We start from the raw sequence: 23573 nt of genomic DNA on the forward strand, positions 1-23573 counted from the left end.
AACTTTTTTCAAGTAATTTCTGTTAACATATTCAACTGTTTAATTAATCATGCTCAAACAATTTGTCTCTTTAAAGTTTATATTTGATACATCTATTCAATAAGATAACAACAGTTATCTCCAATTTTGGCATGGCCAGGTGGTTAAGGTGCTCAATTCATACTCTGAGGGTTGCGGGTTAAAATCCCCGTCACACCAAATATGCTTACCTTTTCAACCATGGGGGGCATTATAATTGTTGGTAAAAGAGTAGCCCAAGAGTTGGTGGTGATGACTAGCAACCTTCCTTCTAGTCTTACACTGCTAAATTAGGGATACCTAGTGCAGAAAGCCCTTGTGTAGCTTTGCATGAAATTCAAAAACAAACATCTTTAATTTATTACAACATAAAAAGAATCATAAAATACAGGTACCACATCTGTAGCTCTCTGGTCAGCTCCAGCTTCTACTAACATATTATAGACTTTTCCTTCATCTTCTAACACTGCTGCATAATGTAATGGAGTCCGGCCTTGCTGTGATAAAGATTGATAAAATGACAAGTTACAACAAATAAAGCATTTCATGTTCTGCTAATACAGCTAAGAAAATTATTTTATATTTTAGAAACTAATTTATATCTCTCAGCCTTTTCCTTCTGACTTTTTTCTGAGAACACATGAATTAGTAATAAAGTGCCTAAGATATTTTCCATGATACATTAAATAATATTAGGATGTTTTCAGTGAAATAAATCTTTTAAAACTGATTACAATCTTTATGCATTTATTTATTACAGTACCTAGCACACTTTAAAAGATGGTAATAAGTTGTACACTCAGTAAAATTATTAAGTTTGTGCAACATAAATATCATGGTAAGATGGAATTTCAGGGTGTATCATTATGAAATGTTTTGAAAGATGTATGTGGCCGTGTAGTTTCAGTTATTGTTTTGTAAAATACTTACAGGAGCTAAACTCTGTTACATGACTAACTCTTTCAAGAACTTTGCCTAAAAATCATTCAAATATGTTTTTATTACAATGGAAACTCTTTGAAAAACTGTATTAGCTGTGGTGTTGAAATCACAAGCTGTTTTTTAGCAGTTTATATAAAGGTTTCTTTTACTGAAATTATTTTAATAATTGTGTCAGAAAAATATTTTTATTAAAAAACAAAGCCCTGTAAAAATGGTATATCACAGGCAACAGCTCAGTACCAGTGTTATTTTTAAAGGTTTTTCATTCAAGTACTGTAAAAATCTTTATCATTGGAGTGAGACATGTAAAGATGTTTTATTATTGAACTTAGCTCCTTTAATGTGTTACTTAGTTGTAGTATGTTTGTGCTTCAGAAACGCCATACCACATCAGTTAATGCTGTAAATATATATTACCCCAGAGCACACCCTGTCACAGAATTGAACCTAAGTCTAGTGTTTTATCACATGGATGAGTTTTGTAAAGATGTTTTACCACAGATTTGCACCTAGTGTGAGTGACATATCATATTGGCTTCATAAAAACATTTTACTGAAGAATTGATTCCTTACCTTAAAAGAACCTTACCATAAAAACTAATGTTGCAAAGATGTTGGAGATGCAAGATCAGTAGCAATGTATTATCACACAAATGAATGATTTAAGGGATACTATCATATAAAGGAATCCTGATAATGAAAAAAGGTATTTTACATGAGATGTGAACTAAATAAAAGCATTCTGTCTTACAAGTTAACATTGTGAAGGATTTTAATCACAGAACTGGACTAAATAAATATTACTTATTATAGTAGTCAATACTGTTATAATATCTTTACTTCGATACTACTAATGAAATATATTTTGCAGACTAAAGTAGTAAGCCTTGAAAAATCCAGAGGGATAAGTACATTATATTAACACTATTTTACTTATATAAATAATCATGCTATATAACAAGCACAGTAGTATAAAGTTGTAGTGGATTGTCATACATCAGAATTACATTTTGACATTGATTTACATTATGTAGATGGCATGATGCCACTGAAAACTTATTGCTTTTAGGAATGGTATGTAACTGTCTTTTCCAATGCAAAATATTCATATACTAAGATTATAAAGATGTTTTCAGATTGGAAATTTAGAATTTTTAAGATGAGATATCCCTTCTAATTAATATCACTGTAAACAAAAAATACAGGTCAACTTGGTGAGCCAGGACTATTTAGAAAGAGACATGCAAAAAGTTGCACCCCAACTGTCAATAAAGGTCACCTCAATAAAGGTCAGTTGTAGAAACAATCCACATGTTCCAGAAAGTAACATGAATATAATCAAGAAGAATATGTATCTGGAAAAATAACGCAACTCAAGTGTACACAGATTTGTTTCCAAGGCAAATTTTTTTCAACCATCACACATCTCAAGAAACTCGACAATTAATCATCAGTCCTTGTATTCAATATGAAGACATAAAAGTCAAGTTTCCAAACACAGCTATAGATTTCTGCATCATTAGACTTTTGAAATAGCAACTAGGCAACATTCCCTTACACAGATTATGGGGAGTTATAAGAAGGAGGAGTGTGCTTTGATCATGAAGCTTTGTGACTTATCCTTTTACAATAGAAACTACACTGCAAGATTATTGTTGAGATCAATCATGGTCATCTAATATAGCAAGACTAGATGTGGCAACATGAACTGTAAAGATGTGATAGAGCTCCAACATTATTTTAATATAATGTACTCTATCCCTATATATTGTTCATTTATGTAATGTAAGAACATTTCTTCAGATTCTAAGATACATTTTCACAATATACATGATAACAATCTGTGTTTTATTATTATTACAAAATTTTATATTTTTCTTAGAGGAAATATAGTTATAACACTGGAATATTCCATTAACGTTTTGTTGTCTTTTTAATTGTAAGTTGCTGTAAACATTGTCTTACTGTGGCTCTAATCAAATAGCTTATCATATCTGGTGCTTCATAGCTCTGAAAATCATTCAGAGAGTTTTACTTATTTGTGAATTACAGTGGAGACATAAATTCATGGTTTTGGTAAATAAGTCTTAGTTATGAAAATAAATGGCAACTCACATGATCCCTAGCATGTATAACACTGTTATAACGGTCCAGCAAATACTCCACGATATCTGTTTGTTCATAAAGTACAGCTTTGTGAAGAGGACTAGCACCAATGTGGTCACGGGAAAAAGCCAGTTTTTTACGATCAATGAGATGTTGCACTTCCCGAAGTTGACCTTTAGCAATAGCCATATGGATTTCCTCTATTTTTGCCTAGAGAAAAGGAGAGAATAAAGCAGTTTCAATTGCTAAAGAGATTAAGTTTTATCAGATTTTTGAATGATTTTAACATTTCTAAGAATGGTGCAAGAACTTTATGTATACAGTTTGGTATGTCTTTTCAGTTTATAATTATTATTACGAAAGGATAAATGTGTATTACCAGCTTCATTAGTATGTAAAATAGGACATATTTTTTCAGAATCAATAAACAGAATGACATCTGCAGAGAGAAAACAACCTTGAAACAAGACTATAGCATTCATAAGTTTTATATACAGTGTCTTGCAAAAGTATTCACCCTGCAAATTTTCCACATCTTTTGCCATCCAGGATTGCAGATGAGACTTTATATATAAAAACTATACAATCTACTCCAAACTGAAAAAGCTATGAAAATGCTGATATTATATAAATTAGATTTTCAAAGAAAGTTAGAATATTCTCAATTGTTTAAGTATTCAACCCTTTTGCTATGGCAACCCTAAGTCAGTTCAGGTGCAAAAAATTAGTGTGAAAGGTCACAGAATTACTGTGGTCTCTGTCTGTGTGTAATCAGAGTTGTTTAACTTGACTTCAGTGAATGCATCTGTTCAAGCCGTGGCTCACACAGTGATATGACAAACTAACCATAAAGACCGAGGAGCTTTCCAAACAAGTGGTGGAGAAGCACAGATCAGGAGAAGGTTACAAGAAAATTTAAAAGTTATTATCTCTTTCAGTAGAGTGAAGTCCACAATTGAGAAGTACAATATGGTTCATAGCACCCAGTCACTATCCAGATCAGGCCACCCTTCCAATCTTAGCAGCTGGGCAAACAGGAAACTGGTTAGGGATACTGTTGTGAAGCCAAAAGAAACTTTGAAAGATTTTTGCAAAGTCATGTCTGAGATGGAAGTCAGCTTTCACGCATTGACAATATCCCTGTCTCTACACAAAGCTGGCCTGTATGGGCAAGTGTCAAGAAAGAAGCCATTACAAAAAAAACAGTAATCATAAATCTTGTAAGGAGTTTGCTACAGGACATGTGGCTGCAGGTATTGTTGTCAGATGAGACAAAAATTGAGCTTTTTTGGTCTCTAAATGAAAAACATTACATCTGGTGCAAGTCCAACATAGCACATCACTTAGTCAACACCATCCCAACTGTCGAGCATGATGGTGGAAGCATCATATTATGGGGATACTTCTTATCAGCAGAGACTTGGAAACTTGTCAGGATTGATAGAAAGAAGTGTAAAGTACTGGCAAATCCTTGAGTAAAACCTGCTTGAGTCAGCCAAGAATCTAAAATTTGGTTGAAAATTCATCTTGCAGCAGGACAATTACCTGAAGCACAAAGCCAAAGCCTCACTAGAGTGGTCACAAAAGAAGAATGTTAATGTTCTGGAGTGGCTCTGTCAACAACTTGAGTTGAATCCAATAAAAAACTTATAACAAGACTAAGATTGCAGTTCATTTACTTCCCTATGAACTTGTCAGAATTGGAGCAATTTTTGCAGAAAAAATTAGCAAATATTACATCATCCAATTGTGCAAAGCTGGTAGAGACCTGTCCAAAAATAGACTCACACCATAAACTGATGCTAAAGGTGCTTCCACCAAGTACTAACTTAGGGTGTTTAATACTTATATAATCACCAAATTTCAATTTATGATATTTTCTTTTTCAATTTTGCTGACATCCATTCTCATTCACACATAACAATGTTAAGTTTCATTATTAGGCTTTTGAATAAATACAAATTCGTTTTAAAAAATGTTTACATTATTTGTATTTCATCAAAATGTGACATTATTGGTAGGAGTGAATACTTTTGTAAGGCACTATACTTCTTGCCAAGTTGTAATCTGAGAGGTCATGTATTGAATCTGTTTTATATGAACATATTTAAATACCTTAAAAAGCCTTGAATTTCCAGAAAGCCTATAAATAAAGAAGCAAAGTGAGAATGTTGAGCAAAAGCCTAGCTTAATTTGATTAAAGTTAAAACCTAATTAATACAACTCTGTTCCATGCAAAAGTAGCAAAAATACCAAAAAAGAACATTTTGCTGTTAGTAATTCTTATGGAAAGGAACCCTTCCTTGTTTAGAAATATTATATTTGTAGCATTTGAAATTATTTTGTCACAAACATTGGTTAAGATGTATTATATCATTCATATAGTTACAAAACTGTTATTTGCATAGTTTAAAATTAATTCATTTTTAACTGCCACAAATGTTTCTTTATTAAGCATAGATTTAAAAATTTAGCAGGCATTATGGGAAAAGTCAAGATTTAAGTTTATTAAAGATTAAGTGAGAAGTAGAGGATTAGTAAAAGCTAACATATTGCCAAAGTTTTCACGCAGCTACACAATTAATATTGAGCACCATTACACATACAAAAAAGCAAAATAAATATTCCTATAGAAAATGTCATTTCCACTCTGAAAGCTATTTTTATTTCTAAGACCTTAAACTATGTTTAGTCAAGTGATTTCAGTGACTTACTTTGGCAATTACTAAATGTTTTTGAATTTCAAAAGTTTAATATTGTACATGTACTTTTCAACATTTTTCTCTGTGCTGTATGTTGGGATCACTGTGTTGTAATATTGGATTATCTAGTTTATTGCTAAAATAGAAAAATTTAGTGATGGTGGAAAAACATGCCTTTTGAATGTTACAACATTTATGATATAACTGTTGGTTGTTAGGATGTGTTGGTGTTTTAACTCTCTTTATTGAAAGTAACATGTTGCATTTAGGAGGGAAGAGCTACATTTGGTTTAGAAAAAAAACCCTTCAACTTGTCTAGATAACTTGAACATTTTGTTGGAGTTTAACTTTACAAGCAAAGCCTTCTGGAATTGGTTGAGAATTTGAACACATTTTGTGACTGGATGTAATATTTTTATCTTAAGAATTGAACTTTTCACAGAATTTGAAGGTTTATGCATGCAGAGAGAGGTGCCATTTCATTCATGTCTATATATGTATATATATCTGTCTTCTGAATAATTTCCTATCAATAATTACCTGAAAGATTGGTATCTGTTTAAGAAACTTGTTGACCTGTGGAATACGGGATGTCTTGCCATAAAGTTGCTCTCCATAGCCATCCAGTAGGACTTGCTCAAGCTTTTCCAGTGCCCCAAGACGAAGCCACAGTGAAATGGGATCATCACTGATTGTGTTCATCAAGGCCCCAGGAGAGTAGCTTGTCCTCCTTATAGGTGGGAGGATTGGGTTCCAGGGGGACTGTACTTCAGCAGGAATCGAGATCATTATGTAAGTTGAAGGAGACTCAACGGGTCATGACATTTGAATACAGACTGATTTTTCTCCTGCTTAATGATGTAAATCTTGGTGAAGTAATACCTTCTTTGTGTGGTTCAAATATATAAATAAGAGTTGTAGCTACAGCTGTGAAGAAAACAGATGCTTAACTTTACACATGTAGGTGTGGCCAGTAAGTTAAGATGTTGTGTTTATTATCATCTTTGTTATTAGTACTAGCACAATGGGAAGATTTTATATATAAGGTATATCTGCTTGTTTGTGAAATCATATTTACACATTCAAGTAGGAAAGTTAATAAAGCAGGAACTTTAACAGGAAATGTTATTTTCTAAACTTACCATAATTTGCAACAATCATACATAACTGATTGACCAACGAACCACCACTACAGTGACAAAGCTTACTATTACAGCAGACATGTATTACTTTCTGTAAAGAAATTTCATTCAGAAGCTGACAAAACAGCTACAAAAATGAAATTTTGAAATGATTCAGAATTCCTCAAACTTAGCTTCCTCTAATTATCCCAGTTTGTTTTTGAGAAAAGAATTTCACATATGAAACAAACACCTTACAGTATGGGAATAAGAGGGTTAAATTTCTACTTTACTTGTAGTAAGAAGTACCCACTATTATAGGTATTCATAAAATTAAATTATACTTAAATTATGGTTGATTAAGAATATGTATAGTTTTATTATAATATTAATAAAAAGAATGAACTCTATTGAAAAGATTTATGGTTACCTTTTGCATGATTGATGTTGAAAAGATGCAATTGTATTTAACAATAGAAACAGTGTTAAAATTATGTAAGAGAACTTGTAATAAGGTGTATTTTGAAGAAACTAAGTGCATATTGTTTGCATATTGTGACTGATGTTTGCTATCAAACACTTATAGTTGTTGAATGAATGTAAAAATATGTACAATATGATTGGTATAAAAAAAACGTTAATGTGGTTACAAGAGATTTAACGCTGATGTAATGTAAGTGTACTTATAGCATGAATAGTGTTCATGTAATGCAAATATTATGACAAGGGTTGACTTTATATATTTATAGTTGAACGTGTGTTGCCAGAATGTAGCTATTATTTAAATAGCATATGTATATATGTGCTATTAACTCTCATACAAGGTTAAATTAAAATACCATAATTAGATTGGTACTGTAGATTCCAGCTATTTCCACTCTCATCAGACTAATTACGTTGTCAGTAAAGGCTCAGACTCAGAGTAAAAAAAAATATATTGTATTACTATTAAACAAATTTACACTAATGAATTTTGTAGGCTAAAACTGTATTATCACCTACTGTTTTACACAACAAAATGATGTAAAACTGTTGTATTACTATTGTAATAAAAATGTTAAAGTTAATAAAAGATTTGGTCTTTTACTATAGTACAGCACGGTAACAGTTTTCCAACTTTTGCTCATTTACTTCCGTGTATTAAAATGACCATTAATAATAATATGGGGGGGAAGATGAGTAGAGAAAGCAATGATGAAATCTGAAAACAGAAATAAACCGGAATAAAAATGCTGAATTGTTATCCTAATTCGGGAGTTGGGCAATAGGAATATTCTACTCACCTGCATGCGGCTAATCTGACATTAAGGCCACTGTGGAATGCTAGTTTTCACTCAAGTATAGGGTATCTATTTTTACAAAGTAATTGCCGTCATACAACACTGCCCTACAGTTACAGGAAGTTCTTTTCCCCAACTCTTCGCGAGTTTCTGAACTATACTTGACATAAAATAACTGAGTTCAACAGTTTGAGCTGAAAGTTGAAACTCGCATGGGATTTATGCTAACAACGTGGCCCACACTAACTGTTGCGGGATTAAAAGTAGTAAAAATAATTTGCAATTCAGTCTAAACCCCGAAAAAAAAATGAATTAGAGAATCTGCAAATCTATGAGTCTCAAACGATACCCTGGTTTTAGACTGCAGAATAAACTTTACTCGGAACTCGTACTTAGCAAAGCATGCTTGTTACCATGGGAGCCAACAGTCAATATAACGGAAAAAGTATAACGTGCTCTATACATTTAATTACACGTGATCAGTTAAATATTATCATGAACCTTAAGAGCGGTTTATGTTCCTACGTTGTATTGTCATAAAGTACTAGTTGAATAATTTGAAGATAGGTAAAATTAATTAGCGCCGTCTTTAGCTGTAACACCTTTATGCAGTAGGGCCTCGTCTGATGCAAAGCCTAAGTGTAACCAACGTTATCGTTTTTCATGGGCTTAAGAATTTATTGAAATGGTAGTACGGTAGTTTATTACTGTGTATTTTATGGGTTTACTTCGATTTCGCTATTCATAGCATAAACCTGTCAATATCAACTAACTGTATGAAAGGAGGCAACCACCTATTTTAAATCCAAAAACTGGACTAATAAATTTAAACAACTTTTCTGTTTTCATATTTACTTTAAAAGAAAAAACACGTCTAGATCAGTAGTCTTCATAACAGTTGTAGGGCACGAAATGTAACGTCTTGCTGTCGTTATATTTTTTCTTATTTGTTTTTTCACTTGCGCCTCACACACTCAGTTATTCACCGGTAAGTCTGTGGGTTTATAACGCTACAAGTTGGATTTCGGTACCTGGGGTTGAAAGAGTACAGACAGCTCATCGCTGTTAAGTAAAAAGCTGCACAAACAAACTACTTAACGAATTAACTTTCTCTTGTGCTCATGACCAGCGGCTATAAATTGTTTACCTAACTGGTACTGCAACGAGGGCAGGATTTTTCCAATACTATACGAAATACTTTTTTATTCTACTGTTAGACTGTTCTTTATTGTTAAGAGTAATTTACGGTTCGTGTACATCAATGCTAGCGTCCATGTGCTTGTAAGGTATATTTTTGGTTCATTCGTTTTTGTTGTATTTTTCATCCACCGCAAATCTCTGGAAAAATTTTTTTCACGTTTGTAAAGCTTCAATGTAGTGTAAAAATTATAGGACCGATATTAACACTTGGTAATTATAATGAAGAAATGTATACTTGTGAATATTTCTTCGACTTGAATTTGTATACATTCACAGAATTCATTGATATTCATTAAAACCGCGTGAGAAGGGCATGGATACAAATAACAGGTTCAGATTTTCACACGGTATTATGCAGGATGTTCGGAAAGTCACTATGCAGTTTTGTCTGTTGACTTTCCGAACACCCTGCATAATACCGTGTGAAAATCTGAACCTGTTATTTGTATTCATGCCCTTCTCACGCGGTTTTGATACAGAAATCCCATACCACGTTTAGTTTTTGTCTGATATACCTATCTCCTTTTTAACTATCTGCATAGAGTTTACACATCTAAGCTGTAGCAGTACGCATGTCACATTACGTTGTCTTCCATCTTACTGCGAACAAGGTCGGTCACCAGTTACGTAGCTGTAAGCTCGGCAAACTATGTGATTTGACTATTCCAGCTATCTACGTAATGGTGACTCCTCTGATGGGTAGATGTTAGCTCGTCACACTGTATTTTGTTTAACTCCTATTGCCACCTGCATAATTGTCACTCATCTAATCTCTATCTGCCAGCTCCTCATACCACATGGTTTGTCTCCTCTCTAGCTATATACAGAAAGGTCACCAGTCTGGTCTCTAGTTGTCAGATCGTCATACCACATAGTTTGTCCTCACTCCAGCTACCTTCATAAATGTTACTTGTTTAATTTTTTGCAGCTTATTCTCACGCATTTTACTTCTTCTTCCTGCCATAAAAAGATGAAAAGCGATATATTTTCAAGTTTCCTGAATAATCAACAAAATTTTTAATTTCTCAAGTTGAGTTTGTAATTTTTACCAGTATGAATAAAGTTGTCACTTTCTACTTATCACTTTCAAATGATGTTAGACATATGAGCCTTGTGAAGCTTTGCACAAAATTCAAAAACAAACAGTCATATGAGCAAATAGTAGATAAATTTTAAGGAGTCTTTGACTAAACCTTTGTATATTTCATAAATATTATAATGGTGCCATGTGACCAATAATTATAATATATATTTTAAAATAAATTTAGTGTGAAAACAATCTAAGATGTTTTGATATTAATCACTGTTGAACAGACATTGTTACTTTATACATTATAAAAGTGGAGAAATAAATTTAGTGTGAAAACAATCTTTAAGATGTTTTGATATTAATCATTGTTGAACAGATATTGTTACTTTATACATTATAAAAATGGAGAAAAGATAGAAAGATAATGAATGTTTCCTATTTTCTAGAAATTGAAACAGCAACATGGTAACCATATGTGTACAGTCAGTGCTAATGACCTGCACTTAGTGATAAACCACCTTTCCAAAAATTTAGAACAAGACAAGATCAATTATTTTTAATACTGGTAATCAGTAAAATAAAACTGTTGTCAGTTTTAATTGACATACCATGATTCTTGATGAAACAATACAACAAGAAAGAAACTAATTGAGTAATGGATACCCTGGTCAGAAAAAATATATTACTTACTAGTTCATCCAGTTATGATGTATATATTCGTACATGTCATAACACAACCTTGCAAATTGGCTTTAGGCTTTTTAAATCTGTGCTTTCTGCCACCTGTAAATATAATTTTTAGCAGTAGTTCTATTCCCATGGTGCATTACTCTCATATGGGCCAAAAATACAAATATTAATTATTCATTTTATTGTTCTTAGATTTTTGAAAAACAGTTTTATAAAACTTTTTTCTGTTATTAACACTAACAGTTTCCATACAGTTTTCAATTCCTGGTGTCACAGTTCTCATGGAGAACTAGCTAAAACAACTGCAACAAATTCAATAGAAATCATGAAGCTGATGCCAAACTAAAGTGTAAGTTTAATGTGCTTGTACCTTTGTGTACAATGAATGGTGCTTATGAAAAGACTCAACACAGTTAAAAGAAGTGGTTTGTTGTTGCTCAATTTTTGTACAAAGCCATCCTTAATTTTGGAAATAATAGGCTAGTCAACACTCCTCACCACTACTGCCAATTCTTGTGTAACTCTTTTTAGCAATGAATTGTGAGTGAAGCAGAGCCACGCACACCATAATTTGTAACGTTACATTTTTTAACCACACCATTGCCAGATATCTTTATAAGATACTAATGCATTCTATGATATATAGCTACACAGTCATTCAATCGAATAATTGTACACAAGAGATTTATATATACACATATATAAACAAGATAATAAAGCAGGTTTATAATGTATTTATATTGTAGAAGTTTTTTCAAATAGTTACAGTATGTGTTAAAATAGATTTTTTTCATAAATCTTACAGAATAGTACCCTTAAGTAATTTCATCATCTGTTACCATCAGATAAAAAAATCCTCTAGGTGTTATTTTTATATAAAGTTCTTTGTTTTCATTTTTCTGATGTTTAACCAACTGTTTTCTGCCTCATAAAAATTATTCTACTGGTTTTAACCAAATAAATTTCAAATTAATTTCATTTAGCATTCATTCAGACAAATCACATGTGCTTCAGTGATGATAACTGTACTATGTAATAATTTAAATTTATTAACCCTACTCTTAATATTTTATCAACAACATTTGTTATCTTACATCTTTTTAAATTTTGTTTTCAACTACACACTATTTAAAGTACAAGAATATATGTGACATGTCCTTACAGTTTAATTTGTAATTTGGGGATTCAAGTCCCATTCCTGAAACATGCTTGCCTATAGAAGAAAAATGTTTATTTCACAATAAAGAAGTTCCATCCTGTGAATCAAGGACTTTTCTGAGATAACGTAATAATCCTTCTTGCTATATTATCCAAAATTACACTCAGAACATGACAGTGAATTTGGTTATCTATCTCAGCCTTTCTCTCTCTCTCTTTTTGTTTTTTCTTCCAACCTGATTGAACATCTTTTTCTGTATGAAATGTAGAATTGGCCTCATAATCCTCTGCTAATAAACTAGTTCATTGGTGGCTCAGTGGTAAATTTGAAGACTTGTTATACAAAAATTCAAAATTCATTACCCACAGTGAGTACATCACAAATAACTCATTGTGTAGCTTTGCAATTAAAAACAGGTAAAAACAGATATCTGTAAACAATGTTGCAAATCATTCTCCCCAACATATATGCTATATTTGCATAAGCCTTTTATGTAGTCTTGTGTGACAGCAAGTCTGTATTATTATTATGGCAAATTCAACCCAATACTATAATGAGTCTTTACTTATTTAAAAAAAGTAATTAAAATTTTATTTATTTATTTTTAAATTTTGGTTTAAAAATTGGGAATAATTTTCATCAGTACTTCATTCTCTTGTTTGAAACTAGAAACAGATGTTTAAATAAGTTACAAAAAGGTCCATAATATTCATTAAAACCATCCAGATCAAATAAATAAGTTTGAAACTTTTGTTTCATATCACAACTCAGTTTAGAGATCAAAATAATTATGCTACTAATCAATATTGTTATTAGCAGATAATAAATAAATGTCATATGAAATCCCACATAAGATTTTGCTTGTCAGTCAATGCCATAGTCTGTATTTAATGAACATGTAGTAACCTATGAATGCTTAAACTTGTCTTTTTTATCTAAATTTGAGACCACTGAAAATCTTGCTTTAGTTTTTACTGGAATTTTAATTGTTGATTTTAACTTGAATAATTATTAAGAGAATTGCTCTTTTTGTCATCTGCCATATTCCTAAACGTCATTTGAAAGGATGTACTTACGATTTTAAAAATGCATTATGACTAGCTTAAGATATCACACAATAATGTCTTGAATACTTCATTTAAATACATTCATGTTAAGTATATCCATGTAAACAGTTGATAAGCTAATAACTGGCTAGCAAATGGACAGTGATAAAGGTCATGTAATTTTGTTGTAAGTTGAAAAAAGTGAGATATATATTAAAAGTATTGTACTTTAAAGATATATTCTGTTTGTAAGTAAATCAGTGTTCTAAAACACTGTACAGTAACTTTTTTTTTTTCTTTCAGACTACTATGATGGCACCAGTCCTCCTCAACCAACTTATTGTAATCCACACCCTTGGCAGTCACCCTCAGAAACATCCACTATTACCTTAGCACCAGATGGAAGTAATAAAAGAGATGGAAAACCCAGAGATAATTCCCATATTTATGCCTACAAAACTAAACTTCTTTGATGTTATATTGTATCTAAAATACTCACTTTCGTGTAAGACACTTTAGCTACAGTATAATGTTATATATTACACATACATGTTTAGAATATATTTGAATTGGATAGTTGTACAAGAAAATGATACCATTGAGTGTGGTGTACGTACATGACCATTGTTACTGAAGTTGTATAGAAGTTTGGAAACTGTATTTAAATACTGTCTGATTTTACATGGACATTTTAAATTTTTTATGTTGATTATCTTGTTTGAGAATATCACAGAAAAAAAAATTCCATTCTAAAACCTGAAAAAAAAGATTACATCAAGCTTATCAGCAAGATCTCCCCACAACCATTATTAAGGGTTATTTGTGCAATTAATAATTTTTTTTCTTTTCAACCTATCTGTTGTGGCTTTTAAATTTTAAATTTTATGCAGTGTTACACTGAGTGAAAACCTCAATTAGATATTTTTTATTTTTAATCAAAATTATAGTCTTGTTAGTTAATATATCAGGGTTATATAACCAGTCACTTGTATTTATAATATTTCCATGTTTGACTGTAAGAAAATTATTTTAGAAAATTTTGAAAACCTAAAAAAGTAGTATATAAACATTGTTCTGTAAAATATCACTGAACGTGACTGATACCTTTTGCTGGAACTTATTCTTAATGGTAATGTCAGATTCACTGATGTAATTACCATGTGGATAGCAACAACAAATAATAGAAGAAATGGCTAAGTTATGTATCACAAGAGTTAAAATTGAAAATTTGACTTGACTGAGTTGAAAAACTGAGCACAGTGTTAAACAATGTAAAAACAAGTCTTCATTTAACAATCAGAACAAGTCTTTTGTTTGTGTGAAGTTAAGCACAATGCTACACATTGGGCTATTTGTGTTCTGCCAAACATGGGTATGAAAACCAGGTTTATAGTCCTGTAAGTCTGCACACAAAGCAAGTAAAAAGAAGAACACATAAAAATATTAGACAGCAGTTCTGATCTACAAAAAGAAATTCTGCTCTAGACTGAGAGAGCATGATATATACAAAAAGAAAAATAAAGTAGTCTGCTAAAAGTCATTAGTTGTTTAAAGTTGCAATAGAGATCTGCATATTCAAGATTGTTTTAATATATCTTACTCCAGGGGCATAGATTTTTTACACCCAATGGGGGGGATGATTTTTGCAACCACTTATGTGGACTGTTCAATTTGCAAATTGATAATCTCTGATTACGTGAACCTGAAAACTGTAAACATGCAGTCACAGAGTAACCTTGTTGCCACGATACTTGCATGTATACTTTGGCCTACTGATTGATACTTACGAACTATCGCTTAGATCAAACTTAGAAGCACACCTATATTAAAGATGTACATTTCAGAATACTGAAAAAGCCTACATCTAGGCCTAATTATGTAATTTGATTGGTAAGAACACGAGAATCACAAGAACAAACACACAATTTGTAGGCCTGTAATGCAATAAAACAATTCAACAGACCAAACTGTAGGGGGGGATGATTGTGTGCACCATACCCCCCACCTAAAATGAAGGAGAATATATACCCCCATCCCCCCGGATCTACACCCCTGTCTTACTCAACCCTCTATATATAAATAAGCATGGTGTCATTTTGTTGTGCACTTCATGTGTAAGTTTTATCAGCATCTTTTACATTGACCTTTTATTCTAGGCAGTGTTTTAGTTCTTACAAATCTGTCTGATTTACACCAGTGTTTTTACTATTTTAACTGAAAAAGATAACCCCTCAAATATTTGGATGAAAAGTTATAAAAAGCTTAGACAGGAAAGCTGGTGAACTATTGGTAGTTGCAGGTAACATTGGTAAGGATACAAAAAGGAAGGAAAATGTATCGATATTTCAAGTTTGTGACTAACTAAAAAAGAAATATACCTATTAATGCCATGTGAAAGCTTTTATGGAATGAATACCAAAGAGCTTTGTAGTATCATTACTAATGACACCTAAAAGTAGTAAATGCATAATTTTGAGGTAGACTAGTTCACAAATTTGGTAGAACTCTGCCCAGTTCTATATTATACCAGTTTATTAACAGTTGTTCCTTTTATGTGGAAATACTAGGGAGTAGATACTGAGAATGCTTTCAAACGTTATGTTGTAGTAGAGCTGTAATAATGACATGGCATGTACTGAAACAGGCATCTCTGTTTAGTTCAACATCTGAGGGATTGAAACTTAATTAAGAATTTACTGGAGAATTTTATGCATGAAGGTTAAAAAACTAAAATGCATACTTCCTAAAGATATACAAAGTAACATAGTAGGAAAACACAGATTACTGTCTGAATCTGATTATCCTAAGTAAGAAAGAAAAACACAAAAAATAACTATAGATGTCAAGGTTGGGGTGTCAGTTGATCTATCTGAGAACATGTGCTGTCAAATATATGAGCAATAACTGTAATAGGCCACAGAAAAGACCTACTCAGAACTTGGTAAACAGCATTTAAATGGAACAAATGGTTATGATAAGACTGATGTTCAGAGACTGGAATTAGTTGTGGTGGTAGTAACAGTAACTAGTTCAAATATGAAAGCTGTTAATTTTTTTCCTGGACTGGTTCACTACCTGTTGTTTTGGGAAAGGGGGCAAACATACATTGAGATGCAAAAAATATGAATGTCTAAGAAAGTGATTTGAAACGCTAGTGGTACATAATATATGCTTCCAAATTTGTTAAAAAAGAAAAGGGTGCATTAAATGGGGAAACATCAGTAGAAGGAACTTCATGGAAAGAAAGAAGGTTACCTTTTAGCAATAAAAATTTGTTTGGATGAGATTGAAGTAATATATATATAGAATCACCAGTGGGAATAAACAGATAAATAATATATACACAGTTAAAGACTAGTTTGGAATTGATATCAAGCTTCATTAACATTCGTTAATAACTCCAAACAATATAAATAAAAAAATAAAGAGGAACGTTTGTGTCGCATGTAATCCTTCCAAATTGGTTTACATAGTAATGATTGGGTCCTTCATCCATGTTATCACAGAAAGAAAATATTATGTAAACGATAAACTTTTATTGTTGTCAGTTGGTTTATTTATTCATGAAAATAACTGTACTTTATACGAGGAATTTAACTGATATTCTAATCAGTTTTAGAAGTACAATTAAAAAATAAACAATTAGAAACCTGAAGTTTAAATTTAGAAAATATCTTCGTGTTTAAACGTTTTCAGACCCGTAAAAAGGAACACGTAATTCCAAAATTTCTTAAACACGATCCTTGTAACAAGTTCACTTTCCTAAATAATACAAAATCTACAAAAGAATCAAGAGATTACATCCTAATCAAATACCAAAACATTTATTGGAGTGACTTGTGCATCGGATGAGCCCCTTCATTTTAGGATATTTAAAAGTGAAAATTGGTAACTACTGTAAGTCTTTGATTTTACAGTAAAACAGTCACATAAACCACAAGGTTTGAAAAACAACGATTTAACTACAACAGAATGACGTAATTCATAACCATTTTGGATTACTCATCACCAAGTGTAGATACCAGAAATAGCTTAGATCAGTCGATCTTATGGTGTCTCAGGCACTCCAAATAACGCTACCTCTTTAGCAAGTTGATACGGTCTTCAATCTAACAGATTAGCTAGTTGTCAATGAAGAATAAAATTTCCAATTATACTTAAGTTATGTCATTCCCAAAACGAAGGTAGGTGTCTCTGATTTTAGTTCTGGGATTGAAAGATCACTTTGAACGCACATGTTTTGTGTCGGATCCCACTGTTTTGGATTCCGTGGGTTTCAAGCCAGGCAAGTTGAGACTGAAAAAAACCATCGGCAGTAGACAGGATCGTTCCCACCATCTTTCCTCGTGTAGAGCTGAGGACTGATCTCAGCCTGCTTGTCTAGACAGTGAACAAATCTATCCCAAATAGAGTATATTCCAAGTTTAAGAGCTGGTAGATCATTCTGTATAATTTTTAAATATGGAAAAGTTTGAAGAATACCATTTTTCAAATGTAACATTGCAAGATAAATTGAAATAAAACTATGTTTTGAACATGTTGAAGTAATCAAGTACATGTTATTTATTTAAAAAAAACACACATTGTAGACTTGTAAACAATCAAATATAAACTCCATAACTCATCATAATAAAATTAATCTTAACACAGTACTTTGACATTGTCATATTAAATGTAAATCTCATAAAGCATGTTGTTTTAATATAAAATCTTATTTCTTCAGTATCACTCACAGTTCCGCTATTCTCGCTCGTGGAACTGTCCTCATCACTAGAACTTGTCAGATCCGTGTCAAAAGTAACTGTTCTAGGTTCATTCAGAGTAGGTTCGAAATGATATGGCGCTACCCGACACTATTCAAAACATAAAGTCAAAACAGACTCCGCCTCTGTTTCTCCGTATGCACTGGCCATGTTTATTTACATTCAACGCGCTGGCGTTGGCGGTTTCTTTGGCAACTATTATGTCACATTTCTTTTCCTAGCGGCAAACGTAAAAACTAAAACGTTCGGATTGCCGCTCGGAAAGGGCTCTTTCTGTACCAAGTTCTATGTTTAATTTATTAGCACATGTTTTATAAAAAATGTGAACCTGCAAAATTAATCAGTATGAGTAGTTCTTTTGACTGCAAAGTTTGTTTTTTTCTGTAAAATTCACCTTTAAGGAATAAAATGAAGGGTGATCGGGGTCCTTTAAGACTGGGCACCTTTGTTTTTATCCCCATTCATAAATAGCCAACAAAATTTTGTCATATATGCCATTTTTAGACCCAAAAATGGAGACCACAATTATATTCTCATTACTTCTTCCTTAATCTTATCCTGACGCCATAATGCCCCACCGGCCCGCTGGTGATATTTTTTGTCAGACGAACGAACGTACAATCCGAGACAGAGACCATGACGGCAAACATTTAGGTATAATTCAACTGCGACTATAGATTAAAATTAGTATGTGTTCTTTTATATTTCTGAAAAGCTGCGAAAACAACTGACTGGTCGGAGCAGTCTAAAGACGTCGATGTGAGCACAACATGATTCTTAATGTTGTTGAGTATACACTGTACTACTAGTAGTAGTACGGTACTGTGACACCGTGGTCATACAAAGATACTGTAAAGAACTGACAGATCAACAAAATGAATTCTGGATTGTCTGAAAAAGTGCATGAATTGAACAAGTTCATGTGAGCAAGGTTAGTACTGAGTACAAGGCTTAACGTTAGTAACCTCAGTTGCAATGTATTAGTGTTGTTATCAGAACTGAGTGACAGTAACGTTAGGCCTAAGTACACTGGAAACACTAGTATAGACTGGAATAACGAAGTGGACTATTCCCAATTTAAGGCCGTCGTTTTGAATTTGCCTTCGCATCCAGGCATACAGATAAAGTTTCAGACATATGCCTATTTTGTTGATTTTGGTTTTGTTGGCTCATCTAGTCTCCATGTCAAAACTGAGCTCAAAGTTGAAGTTACACCTCATTCTTCACAAATTTGATTAGGATTAAGATACTCTAACCTAGGCCTAACCCATTATTTAGTAGTTCAATGTGCAGTACAGTTTACAATTAATTATATGTTAGGTATGTGTACCAGTACAGAATGATCACTGTGTATATAGGTTACTACAGTATGTGTTGTTGATCACAAATTGTTTTGGAATACTTGGCTCACAATAATTTGCATATTACTATTGACATTGCCTCTTGCATACAGCTACCATAGCAAGAACCTTAATGAAACTTTTGTAATGACTGTAAACTAATTCTCCTAAAATGGATTTAAGTCAGTCTTGAATGGTTTTCAACCAATGAGAATGCAGTAAATCAGTAAAGGTAGTTATGAATTTATGCTAATGTGCTAGGTCCTTGGATAACTTTCTGACAATCTTTGTCCAAATGTAGACTTAGAGTTTAGTATGTTTGACTGTCTTACCAACGTTTTTCTTTATGAATTTCAGTGTTTTTTTTTTTAATCATTATAACTATATATGATCCATATTCTTTTGTGTTTTTTTTATTTTATTTTGTTTCTATATTTTTCAGACTGCAAGATGAAATGTGTTCATTTAAGTGGTGCACAAAAGAGAAAACTGGCAAAAAAGAACCAACAAAAGGCTTTGTTTGTAGTGGCCAAGACTGGAAAGCTGACTAATTTTTTCACTCAACTTACACAATATGATCTTTCAAATCAAAACCCATCTCTGCAATCAGTAGTCACTTGTACTGCATCTGACTCTGACAAGATTGAAGTTGAAGCAAGCTCCACACCTATAAGTACCACTTTGTCCACTTCAAGGTCAAAATATCATGATGACGTTGAGGTGTCACAGGCTGGTTCAATTGGCACAAGTCTCACAAATGATCTCAATTTACCTGTAAATTCTCCTGATATCTCTAGTGTTAATGTTGATGCATGTTGCTCTACAAGACAGTGTGAAGTTGGAATAACTGCTGAAAATGAAAATTTACTGGATTATGGTAAAATGCTTCAGTCTACAAAAGATGAAGAAACTAAAGCAAAGGATCCCGAGTTCTGGCTCAATTTCTCTGCTGATGATGTGGCTTATTGGATTGTTTGTGGACCCACTAAGTGACAACACCACAATGGGCCATTTGGCAAATCTTGTCAGAGTTTCAATTGTGGTAAACCAACGAGATACTGTTTGCAAAAACTTTTCTTTGGGGTAAAAGCCAATGGTGAGCAATACAAGAGAGAAAAATATATATGTAAAAATGGTTTGTTTGGGTTGAGAATTTGTTTATATAGAGGAGCGAATAATGTTTCAACCTTCTTTGGTCATCGTCAGGTCACACTAAAACAAATTTTCAACCCAAACGAGCCGATTTTACATGTATATTTTTCTCTACAAGTGGGTTTTCTTGACATCACTGAATACAAGAGAGAGTGTTTATTGTACTCACCATCAACAGGGTCAGTTTACTGCTTTGTTTGTAAACATTTTGCACCTAAATTTTTCTTGCATTTTGTTGAAAGAGAATGGTACAGTGACTGGTGAAATAGTATTGTAATTGATCATCATGAAAGAAGCACTACTCACTGAGACTCTATGGTAATATACTTAACTCACAGACAAGGTTTAGGCTTGCAACAAGAGTTGAAAAAACAAATTAAAGAAGAGTGCAATTACTGGGAACATGTAATAGCTGTTATTCGTATGTTAGCTGAATGTGGTGTGGCTTTTCGAGGAACAGATGAAAAATTTGGTTCATTGCAGAATGGGAATTTCCTAGGGCTGCTTCAGCTCATAAGTCAGTTTGATCCATTTTTAGTAGGGCAAATTTCGAAATATGGAAAAGGAAATCCTTATTTGTCCAAAACCACCTGTGAAGAACTCGTTGAACCAATGACTCAGAAAGTTCACGTGTTCATTTGTTAATGAAGTAAATTATTCTGGCTATTTCAGCTTGTCAGTTGACTCAACACCAGATCTGTCACATATAGATCAGTTAAGTGTTATACTTCGATACTTAAAAGATGGGCAGCCTATTGAACACTTCTTAACCTTTCTGGAACTGAAAAGCCATACTGGTGTGGAAATGGCAAATCAGGTATTGCAGTACTTGCATGAAATTTGCAAACTTAATTTTTCAAAATGTAGTGGTTTGTCTTATGACAATGCTGATAACATGTCTGGGTGTTATAAGGGGATGCAACAAAAGATTTTAGAAGAAAATAAGTTTGCCATATATGTGCCCTGTGGAGCCCATTCACTAAATCTGGTAGGTCGAAGTGCTGTTGACTGCTGTTAAGTGGCAGTTAATTTTTCTCTACAATGCATTTGCTTTACACATTTTTTTTTTCCAGCCTCAACCAGCTGGTGGAAAACTCTTAAAGCTTGTCTTGGAAATTAAAGTGTGTTAAAATCCCTCTCTGATACCAGATAGGAGGCACATGCTATGGCAACAACAGCAATTTTAAAGTCTTCCTTTAAGATTTTGGAAGCTTTAGAATGTTTAGTTGAAGACCAGTCACAAAAGAGAGACACTAGCAGGGAAGCAAACAATATTGCTAATAAGATGTAAGAGCTAGAATTTGTTTTTATGTTGATCAGGTGGGATTAGAATTTGCAAAAGTTTCATAAAGCAAGTCAAGTTCTGCAAAATGACGATGTGAATTTAAAAACATGCAGATCTGTATAGGTCATTAACTGACCAACTATGCATTTTAAGGGATGCCTTTAAAGATTTGAAGCAGTTGCAAATGAAATACTACCAGATGTTGATTACAATGCAGCTCAAACTCGCAAACGTGTCAGAAAGAAGGTACTCAATGATGGAGATGTATAAGAAGTAGATCTGAATGCCAGAGATAAATTTGGAAATGTCTTTCCTTTTGTGGTGAATCTGATCATTTTTCTCTATTATGCTTCTTCCGGTAACAACATCCGCGGTTATAATTACTTTTTTTTTTTTTTTACCAGAACCATATTTGTATATAGTTCCAGCTGCCTTACATTGAAATTACTACTGTTGCTTGCCGGTGGCAAACTTATACCATTCACAATGTTTCCCATTTTATTAGGTTGAGGAATAATTCGTGAGCGTTTTTAAATAATTTCATTCAAGCATTACATGCAAGACTATACAATACTTCAATGCATTGAACACATTACACCCAAAACATTTATTATGATACTTTATTTCATGTAATACTTAGGTATATAGTATGCATTGTTTTAAACGAAATTGCAAGAAATTAAATGCGAAAAGCAGATGGTGTCGGAAATGCTCGATTTTGTCCACTTGACATTCCATTTAATGAGCTGAAAATGAAAGCAAAAATTAAAGACATATGAAAATCAAACACACCATCTATTAGAGCAAAAAATTATCTACCAAATGACATGAAATATTTTGCGAAAGCGTTTCATTTATGAATATATTTTTTTAACTTGAAAAAACGCTCACGAATTATTCCTCAACCCAATATAATAAATATACCATCTCTTCTCCATTTTGTCTATTGAGTTATTGTATTCTTTGATGGTATCCTATTTCTAACTACGCACCCTTTGTTTCAACGTTAATTGCGTATTCTTGGACTTTCCAGTTATACTCCCTCCAGGGTTTCCACATACTGTTCAAACAACTTGATTATCTCATCCATGTCTTTTTATGCTTTCTACTTTAAGAACAGTGACATATTAATGGAGCATATGATCATGAACTTTTCATATATTAGTAAATCTTCCAGTCCATCATAGCTATTTTTGCACTTGGCTATGTCAATCTATCTTTCACAGTATCTCTGTGGATATGGCACAAACTGAAATACATTTTCTTCACTGTCAGGTTTAAATTCTGATAAAAAACAACAACAAACAAAACAAAACATTCTTTACAAGTTCATGGCATTTCAGCAATGCCTCTTAATTTATCATGATCCATGGAGTCCTTGTGTCATCATGCCTGCATACACTTGTAGACTTTTTTCTGTGCGAATTGGATGAAGCAGTCACCTTTATCCCAACACGTATGTCGTCTTTCTGCTCAGCATGTTTGGGCATGCTAGGTTGGCTGGTCCTGACCCTATTGTCATTGTTGGGCCCTTTATCATTTTGTTGGGTGAGCTTGGCAATTACAGTTCGTACTCTTGTTATTTTTGTTTCCAGTTTCTCCTGTTCTTTTTCTTCGATTTCAATTCCAGTTCTATTCTATCTTCTCTGTTGATGATTTTTCCTCTTTAGCACTTGCTCTTGTTTAACTTCGTGCAAGAAAATCAGTTGTTTATGCACTAAACCAAACATAATTAGACT

At 32.8% G+C, this 23573-nt stretch overlaps 3 protein-coding genes across 14 annotated transcripts in view; 2 read left to right on the top strand and 1 right to left on the bottom strand.

Annotated features, from left to right (window-relative positions):
- Positions 1-8542, bottom strand: part of LOC143230311 (uncharacterized) — a 59711-nt gene extending 51169 nt beyond the window's left edge. For 3 of the 4 annotated variants that reach the window (XM_076463611.1, XM_076463612.1, XM_076463609.1), the window contains exons 1-4: positions 8173-8542; positions 6309-8090; positions 3076-3276; positions 414-515 (exon numbers count right to left, since the gene is read on the bottom strand). In XM_076463611.1, coding sequence (XP_076319726.1) covers positions 414-515; positions 3076-3276; positions 6309-6557 — 552 coding nt within the window. In that variant the 5' untranslated portion in view covers positions 6558-8090; positions 8173-8542. The remainder of the gene's footprint in view (positions 1-413; positions 516-3075; positions 3277-6308; positions 8091-8172) is intronic. The other variant, XM_076463610.1, reaches the window with a different exon arrangement.
- Positions 1-14378, top strand: part of LOC143230313 (uncharacterized) — a 136225-nt gene extending 121847 nt beyond the window's left edge. For 6 of the 9 annotated variants that reach the window (XM_076463615.1, XM_076463614.1, XM_076463616.1 and 3 more), the window contains one exon: positions 13598-14378. In XM_076463615.1, the coding sequence (XP_076319730.1) occupies positions 13598-13767 (170 nt within the window). In that variant the 3' untranslated portion in view covers positions 13768-14378. Of the gene's footprint in view, positions 1-6332; positions 6561-13597 lie in introns of those variants that run through there. The other 3 variants (XR_013016382.1, XR_013016385.1, XM_076463624.1) reach the window with 2 other exon arrangements.
- Positions 14379-18658: 4280 nt separating this feature from the next.
- On the top strand, positions 18659-22145 carry LOC143230314 (uncharacterized). Its single transcript, XM_076463629.1, has 2 exons — positions 18659-18988; positions 19840-22145. The coding sequence occupies exon 2, from the start codon at positions 19848-19850 to the stop codon at positions 20388-20390; it is 543 nt and encodes a 180-aa protein (XP_076319744.1). The 5' UTR covers positions 18659-18988; positions 19840-19847; the 3' UTR covers positions 20391-22145.
- Positions 22146-23573: the final 1428 nt, after the last annotated feature.

This window comes from Tachypleus tridentatus, chromosome 10, assembly GCF_004210375.1.
Source record: "Tachypleus tridentatus isolate NWPU-2018 chromosome 10, ASM421037v1, whole genome shotgun sequence".
Lineage (NCBI taxonomy): Eukaryota > Metazoa > Arthropoda > Merostomata > Xiphosura > Limulidae > Tachypleus > Tachypleus tridentatus.